The sequence below is a fragment of the Nannospalax galili genome, unplaced genomic scaffold (genome assembly GCF_000622305.1).
Source record: "Nannospalax galili isolate Female #2095 unplaced genomic scaffold, S.galili_v1.0 scaffold9, whole genome shotgun sequence".
Lineage (NCBI taxonomy): Eukaryota > Metazoa > Chordata > Mammalia > Rodentia > Spalacidae > Nannospalax > Nannospalax galili.
In genome coordinates, this window is record NW_008360332.1 from 7,100,862 (window position 1) to 7,112,743 (window position 11,882).

General features: G+C 39.1%; 1 protein-coding gene across 2 annotated transcripts in view; it reads right to left on the reverse strand.

Annotated features, from left to right (window-relative positions):
- Znhit6 (zinc finger HIT-type containing 6) overlaps positions 1-11,882 on the reverse strand; it is a 59,470-nt gene that overhangs the window by 21,153 nt on the left and 26,435 nt on the right. For both annotated transcript variants that reach the window (XM_029560287.1, XM_008826248.3), the window contains 2 exons: positions 10,432-10,512; positions 8,824-8,901 (listed from right to left, as the gene is read on the reverse strand). In XM_029560287.1, the coding sequence (XP_029416147.1) occupies positions 8,824-8,901; positions 10,432-10,512 (159 nt within the window). The remainder of the gene's footprint in view (positions 1-8,823; positions 8,902-10,431; positions 10,513-11,882) is intronic.

The window sequence follows — 11,882 nt, forward strand, 5'->3', positions numbered from 1 at the left end:
AAAGCTTTGACAATAGGTGTTTTTCCCTGATAGCTCCCAACCTTATTTTTTGAGACACAGCCTCTCACTGAACAGAGCAGAAAGCAGGAGGTATGTAGCACACACCAAACTTCACCAGTTCTGGTACTGTAATGGATTATACTCAAAGTAGCTGAGGTGCCTCAGTCAAGGGTTTGCCATGTAAGCCTGATCTAAGTTCATATTCATCAGTATGTCTGTAAAAAGCCAGGTATGATAGTCAATACCTGCAATCCTGGCACTGGAGAGGGAAAGACAGGAGGATCCTGGGCTTGCTGGACAGCTAGTTTAGCTGAACTGGTCAGCTCCAGGTTCAGGGAGACCCCCTTCTCAATAAACAGTGATTGAGGAAGACATCCTATGTTGACTTTGGCCACATCCATACATGTGCATCTATACACAAACACATACATGCACATGCATACACAGCTACAGTTAAACGTCTCGGTAGAGAGGAAGTTGAAGCTATCTGGCTAAAATGATACCTGATTCACCTCCAAATTTCAACTCCTCATCATTAATCTTTTCAAAAGAATACACAGCTGCCCACAAAATATTCTACAACACAGTGAGAATGGAGAAATTTAGGAGGCTAACATCAAGGATGAAAGAACTCCCCAAATTTCTAGAGAAAAATCTCACTTGGTATTTCACAGAGTCTCCTCACACAATAACCAAGAGAGTATATATTGAAATGAGATCTCTGATGTAGGGACTATAGGCTTGAAATGTGAAGAATTTGGCTATCATATCACTTTGAGTCTACACTTCAGTACAGTCTCTCTAAAGTTCTCAAGTTCAAAGCCACTAGACTCAATAGTCACATATGCCTCTGTCCTGTGAACACTTACCCAGCAGTACCAAGTAGCTAAGTTCAGCTTTTCTAGAGTTAAGTTTACAGTGCCTAACATAACATCATTTTACGAATGTTATACCCTGAAGCTCACTCTTTCCCTGGAAGAGTTTCTCTAAGACCATGACGATGTTTAGTAACCCACTCTACCCATTTTCTTTTTGTGTGTGGGCATTCTTAGGTTGATGTGAACATTTTCTACCCCTCAAATAATACCTTTATCTAGATCCAAAATGTGGTCTGAGGTAAATACCATTATGAGCACACACTCATCCTGACCTTGTCAACTTTGAAAAATAGTAATTCCCAAAATGGGTAACAAATGACTATGTGGTTGGGCTTCAGAACCTGAGAGCATGCTTCATGCACTACGACAGACAGAGGCATGTGCTAGGTTGCAAAGAACACGCTATGGACTTTGGAGGCAGACAGGTCCAGGTAAGAACCTAAATCCAGCATTTAGAGGAGGATCTCCATGCAATTAAAATCATAACATAATTACATCCTTAAACAATTTCAAATAAAACTGTTATATAACTTGATTAAATTCACTCTAAATTCCATGGCAATTTGCTATCAGTACCATCCATATTATAAACAAGGTCTCTTAACAGAAATCTTACTAGGTTTCCCTTACCCCTTGAATTCATATTTCCATTCCAATCCTCTCACACTGTTTTACCCTAAATAGTACTTTGTTCTTGGATATCTTTTTATTGATTACACAATCATAATTCTTGCTAACAAAAATGTGCATATAATTTTTTTAAACTTTATTACCCATCTTTTTTTTAATTATTAAAATTCTATCTGGACTTAATAATTTTAACTATTAATATAGTAGTATAAAACCGATCAAACAGCACAAATAACCAACATTTAAAATAGAATTTTATTAGAAATGAATCTCAGTACAATGGACAGGCAGCTTTTACAAGAGTCAAAACTGTTTACTACTTAGATTAAGTGATCCCCCTCAATTATCAATTAATTAACAGAATCAAATTAAGAATGAAAACAAAGCCAAGAGGAAGTTTAAGCACCCATCTGGTCAGCAAGCCTATGGCCTACCGTAGCCAGTCCTTGGCCAGCTCATTTCAATGATTAGTCTAAAAGGCAGAAATCTCTGACTATTTACATAAAAAAGACACCTGGAAATCATATTATTCTTAGACATTCTGGACTTCCTTCAGTGTTTTCTAAAATATTCAATTCTGTATGATGATAAAGATAATCTCAACTTTCTAACAGTCATTTTTAAAGTCTTAACTTTTACTATATATAAACTTCCTGGGGACTGGAGAGATGGCTCAGGAGTTGAGAACCCTGGTTGCTCTTGCAGAGGACCCAGATTCGATTCTCAGCACCCACATGCCCGCTTCTGGTCTCAGGGCACTGCATGACATGAGTGCATCTACATACATGCAGGCAATACTCATACACATAAACAAACTAATTTTAATATATATAAATTTCCTATTTAGAGTATCTTCACAGTACATTTTCCCAGTTTCTCTTTAAGCCAGAAACAAAGCCATTTACTTTTCCATTTCTAGTTCAGTTAGGCAAAGGGTACAGACTAGTATCCTTAAGGATGTAAAATTGTGATGAAAAAAAGCCCCATTCTAATGCCTGTTGATATTTTTTTACATTCTTCAACAATGAACTGACTAAACATCTAGCAAATACTTATAATACAGAACACCTGTTAGATGCTGCATGGGCTCCAGCAATGTCCTCAAGGAGCATACCACCTGGCCAGTGTTTTTTGAAGGGTGTACCAAGAATAACTAATCAGTGTCCCTAGACATTACAAAAAATGTAGGATTGGGGTTCTGTGTAAGATTTACTAGACCAGGACCTCTCTGGGTGGGCTGGAAATCTACATTTTCAGTATGTATCCCAGATGATTATGATAGACATTGAAATCTGAGAAGCACTGTTCTAAAAAGAATATATGTTCAGCTGGAGAGATGTTTATGGTAGGGGAAGAAAATTGGCCAGTAGGGGCATGGGTTGGACAGAAAGCAAGGAAGGATCTGGTAAGACATTTGGTGAGGCAGGCAGAGCTGAATCCAGTTAGAATCTGATCAAGTGACAAGTCCAGGTTAGTTCTACAAGAAGAGGGTCTTTCCCTATGTGTGTGAGAGATGTTAGTGAAAGCCAAAAAAACTCACCAGAACTCTAAACAAAACCAAACAACAACAACAAAAGGCCTGATGGGCCTCACCTGAGGCTTTTACACAGGCAAAATCAATTTCTCTAAAAGGGCGTATCTTAGCTCTTTACTGAAAATGATTTTAAAATATTTCATGATAAAAGTAAGTATAGTGTTCGTTCATCTTTTACTTAAAAACATCCTCTCGGCATGGAAACATAGCTCACACTTTTTTCTGGTTGCTTTTACAACAGAAGTATTTGAAATTGTTCACTAAAGCCAGCGTAGTAGGAAATGAGTAACAGAAGCTATGTCAGTACAGCAGGGTGTATCATCAAGAAGGGAACAGGTTTCTATGAGTCATGAAATCAAAGTCTAAGCAATGCTTCAAGTTTGCTTTGGGTTTTAAATCAACAATTTGGCTTTATATGTCAATTTTTGGAAGGAGGATGAAAGCAATTGATTTGTGCTTCTATCAGAAAGTAGATGTCCACAACAAGATGTGGTTGATTGCACTGGGCACCTACTGGATTATATTTCAAACACAGTATGTGGTACATATTGCAGTATGTACCACAAACCCACCTCCCTTCTGGCCTGAGATCTGGATCAGGAGTGCGCCTTTCAGGATCTGTGTATCCCTGGGCCTAGTGGTGTGCACATAGGGCTCAGTGACTGTTAACTGCAAAAATGAGAAGTGCAGACTTGACCAACCTAACCCAATACATGGAGTCAGGTATATCCATCCAAACGCTTGTCCTCTGAGAAGGTGCTACTTTTCCTGGAATGAAAAAATTACACTGGGGCCTTGTTAAAATATCGTTTACTTTACACATTGAGAACTGAAGCACCTAACTACTTAAACCCTACAAAGCTGCAAATGATTGCTTAAACAATCCTTTAGAGCAGGGGCTAGCAATCAATGGACAGCAGACCAAACCCAGCTCCCTGTTATTTTACTGGAACAGTCACTAGAGCACTCACTTCTTGGCCATTTAAAGTGGCATCAAAACCTAGCACACAGCAGACAGACATATATTTAAGTCAGTCAGTAAACAACTTACTAAAAATATTGATTCATTTATGTGTGTGTCCATGCATGTAGAGGCCAGAAGTCAACCTTGGGTATCGTTCCTCAGGAGCTATTCACTTTGGGTTTTGAGACGGGGTCTCTCAGTGGCCTGGAGTTCACCGAATAGGCTAGACTGACTGGACAGCAAGCCCTGGGATCTGCCTGTCTCTGCCCGCCCAGTGCTGGGATTCCAAGTGTGTGTCACCACACTCAGCTTTTTACGTAGGTTATGGAGAACCAATTCAGGAGCTCACACTTGCATGGCAAGTGTTTTACTGACTGAGCTACCTCCTCCTCTCCCCAAATTAAAATTTAAGTTGCATTGTGGGAAATCAACTGACACAGCAGTAGGCAGAATAAAGATGAAGATGCTCAAGACATGCACTTTTTAAAAATGAGTTTAGCATCATATAGAATGTTTTATTGGGATAAAATATATGACACAACTGTAGGAATGCATGAAAAATATAAAACATCTTTTGAAGTTCAAAGGATAAGGAATTATATCCAGTTTAGGGGATAAATGAGCTCTACTGTAGACTGGCAAACACTGGTCTAGTTAGAAGAATGGCGAGAAGACACTGTAAGACTCATTATGGAAGTCAACACAAAGAAAGGTGGCAGAGAAGTCAAGACAGCAAAGATGTTTGGCTCTACGGTTTTATGCCTACAAGAATGACTATGTGGACAACAGGAACAGGTACCATGATTTGTGGTTTGTTCACTAGATGCTAGGAACATAGTTAACTCATTTCACACACACACACACACACACACACACACACACACACACACACACACACACAACCAGGAAGAAACGTGGTCTAATGAGATAAAGATATGCTGAGCTTAAAATTTAACGTAGCTCTCATCCATCATCAAAGAAGCTTCTTTTACAACAGATGGAGACCATTACAGAAATCCACAGTGGGCAGAAATGCAGAGAATAAGTAACTGTGGGATGCCCAGCCCCAAATGATACATCTACAAGGCAACCCCTCCACCTAAAGCTCAGGGAATATCCTAGAAGGGGCCCAAAGACTGCAAGAGCCAAAGGATCAGGACGTCTGCTTCTGTACAGTGTCTTCACACGACCTCGAAGTGTACCCATTAAATTTTAACAATATGGTAGCCTGAACAAGACTTGCACAATGCAACACCACTTGATATGCCAACAAGAACGGGGGACATTTTGCAAGCTCCTACCTACAGACGAAGAGCTACAGGCAATCAATGGCCGCCAAGAGAGGGAGAATCAGTTTTCTTCAGGGATGAGTCCCGATAGTTGATCCAATCCCAAGTGGTCAGCCCTAAAAACATGTATATATGAGCACCACTAAGTGGATGAGTGTGTGTGTGTGTGTGTGTGTGTGTGTGTATAAAAATAATAACTAAAAAGAAGAGGTCATGAATTTGAAGTGGGGAGCACAGGAGGAACTGGGGGGGTGGGAGGTGGAAATGATATAAATACAATCTTCATCTATGAAATTCTCAAAAGAAATTTAAGAAAAAAGATTTAATGAGACATGTAAGTGAAGACAGCTGGAACCAGGTCTTGGTAGTTGGAAGAAGGGCTGCAATCACTTCTAGACCTGGGAGTCTCTTGTACAGAAATAACAATGGCTGAAATCTTAAACAAGTTTCAGAAAAGTTTGTATTCTGATACCCAATTTATTTTAAAAGAAATGTAAGCCAACATGATTGAGCATCTGGACCATTATGGCTAGTGGTGAGCAGGCTGTTGGGCGTACAGCTAATACTGACTTTACTATCCTTCCTAGACGTGTAAGAAATTACTGGCTGAAAGAGGCTGTTACTTAAAAAATGTGATGCATAACACAGTTCACTGCCAGTCATATGGAACTTTTCTACTGAACAGATTTCTTCATTTTACCAAGGAAATAATCTGCAGCATATAAAAAACAAAAGGCAACGAGCCCCTGCACTCATCAAGTCATTTTAGTAAGATGTTAACTGTTTTTTGCAACTCAAAGTATTTGAATTATATTTATTGAAAATGATAAATTTAATATTTGTAATGGCAAGAAATTTGTTCTACCAGGTCTAATATGGACTGTCTTAAAGTAAGATATAAGTTCTCTGTAAATTATGTACCCTGGAAGGATAATATTATCTCTTACTGGAACACAACTCCACTCATGTGGGATCCTAATAATACATGATTAATACAAAAAAGTGTTGCAGAAAATGAGTCCCATCTACTTGAAACTCAGCAGGCTTACTCCCTGTGATTGGTGGTTAAAACAAGTCTTCTCTATTTGACAGGTATCTTCTGAGTCCTGGCCTCTAGGTACCTGATTTCTCCCTTGACATCATGTCATCTTAAGGCATTTTTGCCACTCTGCCATCCTTTCAGCCTCTTTTGGGCAGTAGAAACTTCTAAGGTTATAAACATGCTGCTGGAATTCAGTACTATGTTCTGTATTATAAATTCAGAATTTATAATCCTACAATTAGCTTTTTGTCATGTATACTTTGATTTCCTTGACTTTTAGATGAGGATATTCTGCCAAACAGTCAAATTTGAATAATTTACTGAGTTGGCACAGCCTAATCAATCTGCAGCCCCAGCTGGCCCAAAACTCACTATGTAGACTAGGCTGGCCTGGATCCCAGAGATCCACCTGCCTCTGCCTCCTAAGTGCTGGGATTAAAGGCATGAGCCACCGGGCCACTCCTCTTTCTCCCCTTACTGCAGCTCTTAAGAACAAGAATTTCAGGAATCAAGATGGACGATACTTTCGCAATCTCCCACAAGCTCTCTGGATCCCTTTGGACATTATCCCCACAGTGGCAGTCTACGAGAGAGTTGTGAAATGCTCAGAATGACATAAAAGCATCAATAAAGATCTGACAAGAGACTGTTACCTGGAAGGGGTGGGGGTGATATGCGAGTTCTATGGACTAGAGAAGATGAGATAAGACAGCTAACTAAAAGCCGTTTCACTCTTCGTAAAGATCCCCTAGAGGTGCGCTCTTACTATGAGACTGGAGCTACAGCAAACTCATCAAACGTGCACCATGTAAAACATGAAGAAGAATGAACCAATGAGGTAAAATATGGTGCATGTCATGAAAGGAACTGAATTTGGAAGCAGCACCGATAATAAAAGAAAAAGGAATTTCTCAAAGGTCTGTCAGAGAATGAGGCTAGCCATTTTGTCCAAACACCAGTTGGATGGAATTTGCGTTAGGATTTTACTAACAAGACTGAAACATCACCTTGCATCAGTATCTCTTGTCAACTACATTTGAGTTTGATTCCCAATTTCTGTGTTGACTTTGGTTAACACAGAACTCCATCTCACTGAAGAACCCAAATGAGAAAAGGAAGCTAAAGCATGGACAGAAGTCAGGTAAATGAGCGCGGAAGCAAAGGGCCAAGGGAAGGAATAGAAGAACAAGCTTCTTCCGCTTGGAGCTTGATCAACGATGGAAAGCGAAGAGTGTTTAGATATGTTGGTAAAAAGTGGTCAAGATTTGAGGTTTAAATATCTGTTTGATGTAAGTCTTAGGACTCTACATGCAGATCTTTTCTAAACATACACTTATCAGTAGTAGAAATAACAGTAAAAATAAGAGTAGTCATAACAATATCAGTAGTAATAACAACATGCATTAAGTCAGGTGTGGTGGTATGTGTGTAATCCCAGCACTCAGGAGCCAAGGGAGAAGGAAGGACTTCAAGGCCAGTTTGGGCTAGAGTGAGTTCGAGGCTTATCTAGACTACAGTGAGAATGAACAATCAAAAAAAAAAAAAAAATCACTGCAGCTAACCTGAGAGGCACACTGCGGGGTGAGGGCCTGGCTTTGCCTTCCACAGCTTCAACTTAAAAAAAAAAAAATTCTTCTTGAATTTCTGTGTATTTCATACATAAAATCGTCTTTGTGCCCCCTCCCCCTCTGGTACCCTCCCATAGCGCCCCCACTGGAGTTCATAGATCTGTCATTTGTGTTAAGGCCTATCATGTAGTAGTGTCCCTAGATGTCCCTCAGTGCAAGTTCATCCACTAGGATCTACTCAGCCAGTCCAGAGTCCCTCCCTTTAAGAAGATCAGCTCCCACAGCTTGGACTCTTAAAATTCTGAGCTACAGTAGCAAATCAAACCACAGAAGAAATCAACCAGGTACAGTTTACATTTTATCTAATGGTTTTGTTGATTAAATCGCAAGACCAGCACCAGAGGTCTTTAAGGACCAGTGTTGTACAATAAATGGCATTGTAGCTAGATTCTGTGGGGGACTTTCCAGAGACTCTCCAGTCACTAATGAAGGAGCAAAGCCCAGTGACACTAACTTTACCAACTCATGGTTAGAATGCTCTCCTCATGATCCTGTGCCGTGGTCTTGCACACCAGTGTAGGCATTGACAGGCTGATGACACAAACACGCATTTTCAAGAATATACACGTAAACACTATAACTCAGTCATATATATTCTTGAAGTAAGTTGCAGTGGGGTTTAGAAATATTTCAGATGCATCTGAGGATATTTTAAAATAGCCAAACAGGTGATTTTCTACCAAATTTTTATAAGTGTGATTATTTTAGTACTTTAACTTGAAAAGTATTTTCCAAGTCTAGGTTTTGTTGACAGTCAAATAATTAGTATAATAGCTAGCTACTTAACCTAATCAAGCTACTTAATTATATTATAAAATTAGAAAATACTTAAAGAAATGGAGAGGGAAGTGATTTTACCTTATGAAATTCTGCTGCATATTTTCAGCCTTCATTAAAATTTGGATCCCAGTCTGTGAGCGAACATAAACTTTCAATCTGAAATAAAAACATACTGAAGTAAAATTTTAATATATTTCAGGATAGTCTTTATGAAGACTAGGCATTTATGAATAACTAATAATGTAATTCATCTGTCTAAGCACAAGAAAAAGTAAGGATGTTTTCTAACTAAGGATGTTAAAAACTTTTACCTTCTTTCTTTTGGGTTAGTTGGATATCTTAAATTTAAAAATACCTGTTTTGGATGTGTTCTGGCAGCACACATACTAAAAAACAACCTGTTTCAGCAAATAATCATGAGCTTTTAATTATTAATGTCTTCAATTTTGCAACAGGCATTCTGCATTAATTCCCAGTATATAACCAATGTAACAAGAGTCTTAGCTACAAGGAAGAACTTTATCACAGCTGTCCCAAAGACATGGCTTCATATGTGATATGGTTTGCATTGGTCTAGGCATAAAGAAAAACAAGAATTACCTAGAAGACGATCAGATCAAATCAGACACTGAGGGTCCACCAGGTCTAAAATTTAAACACCTAAGTTACTCTGGACCCAAACCAAGCATTCATATCCCAAGAACACACCAGCTGGTGGGAATGAAGTGGACAGGGCTCCTACCGAGGAGCACTCCTCCCTCCTGTAGCAGCTCCCTTTCCTAAGCACTGCCCACCACATGCTAGACCCTGTGGTTTTCACACCTACTTCTTTGGTGCTTCATGGCAATCCTCTCTAGGTTTTATTCTCCTTTCACTGATGAAAGTTAAGTGATCTGCTCTTGATCATACAGTTAATAAGGGCAGAGGCAGCTACTTTAATTCATGCATCCAGGATGGAACTTTCCACTGAGCTATGTTAACCACTTTGAACTATGTTGTTCTGGACAGGAGGCAAAGTGTAACCTTATTTAGTTCTGTGAAGACGTGGCTGACACAGAATTTCCTGTCTTTAACAGTGCCTTCAAAAGTCTTTTTAGAATTTCTGGTTCAACTTGAAAAGTAGTTTTAGTTTAAGGGTACAGACTTTAGCCTGACTGTGAAGTTCTGGGGTTTGAACTCAGTTTTCTTAACTACCAAGATTACTAAATTACTTAAGACTCAGTTTCTTCATCTATAAAACAGGTATGAAACAGTGTCTACCCATGCAGTTACTGTGATGGATTTAACTTAAATAAGTGAACACAATTGTTATTACAAGCTTTGAAGAACATCTGTAACACTGTAAATACAGTTAGCTACTGTTGTTACTGACAAGGAACTGATCTTTGGCAAACACCAAGAACTAGGATTAAAATTAAACTGCAACACTTTTTAATGGCTTTCTAAAATAAATTCACATTTTAAAACTTCTTCCAACATTTGGGGCCAGTGAGATGGCTCAATGGGTAAAGCACTTGCTGCTAAGCCTGATGACCTGAGTTCATCCCCAGGACCCACATGGTAGAAGGAGAAAATTCAGTCTCACAAGCTGTCCTAGGACACATGTGTGCCACTACACACACATATACACAATTAAAAATTTAAAAAGAAAAGCTTCAACATTTATTACAAGTTTTTGCAACATACCGTTGACGAATCACTGGGTCAGACTGTTCAGGGTCAATGTAAGGCTTCAGAATTTCATTAACGGTTTTATCATCTGGTACTCTTTTCAAAAAGAGAAGGAAAACAGCTAAATTATTATTTATAATTTGCTACTAAAGGTGTTAATTCAGAATTATTAAATTGTGTGGAAAACTGAAGAAAGACCTTTATAGAATATAACATCCTTTCAAGCAAAAATTAAGGGGAAAAGAAGACAAAAAGACTTTTTGGAAACACTTTACAAAGTCTTAAAAAACATTTAGAAAAGTTCCTTATCAATCAATTATAAAAATATGAAATCTCTTTTAACATGCACCCATGCTCATACATTAAAAAAAGTTAAATTTCCATGTGTGGTGGAACATGTTTTTAATCTCAACACCTAGGAGGCACAGGCAGGTGGATCTCTGCAGTTTGAGACCAGCGTGGTCTACATAGTGAGTTCCAGACCAGCCAGAGATACATAGTGAGACCCTGTCTCAAAAAAAAAAAAAAAAAAAAAAGAATAGAAAAACTAATTTGAAATATGTTTGATGCTCATAGGAAAAATAAGCCTGAAGAAAGCTTTTGGGTGACTATCATTTCAGTGCGATATTCTAATTCATTCATTCAGAATCATAAAACTAGGTTAAAAGTTGATACTGATTCCCCTGGAATCTAAATTAATAAAGTATTTTTTATTATAATATACTAAACAGTATTAACTTATTGTGCTGGATAGCATTAGTGTCAACTTGACACACCTGGGTTGAGGGAGCCTCAATTGGGGAATTGCCTCCATAGGACTAGACTGTGGCCATGTCTGTGGGGTATTTTCTTGATTGTTGAGTGATGTGGGAGGGCCCAGCCCACTGTGAGTGGTGCCACCCCTGGGTAGGGGAGCCTGTGTTGCATAAGAAAGCAGGCTGAGCAGGGGTCAGGGAACAAGTCAGTAAGCAGAGAGCCTCTATGGCCTGTGCTCCAGCTCCTGCCTCCAGGTTCCTACCCTGAGTTCCTACCTTGGGCTCCCTGATGAACTGTGACCTGGGAGATGTAAGACAAATAAACCCTTTCCTCCCCAAGTGGTAGTGGTCAGAGTGTTTGTCACAGCAATGGAGAAACAAGCTAGAATAGACACTGGTACCAGGAGTGGGATGTTGACTGTAAAGAACCTGACCATGTGGGGTTTTGAAGAAATGTGGAAGGTTGGGCTAGAAAAGCAGTTGACTGCTGTTAGGTGGAGCTTAACAGGCCATTCTAGTAAGTGCCTGGAAGAAACTAGTCCTGAGAACAATGTAGTTCCAGAGGGAAATAAAGACTTAAGCATCACTTGGGATATTTTGGCAAATACATATGTTTATACACATGTGATGTTTACATACATATTGCATCACATACATCTACAATGCTTTCTGAGGGATACTATAATATTAATAGAACTTTTGCACAGTAGA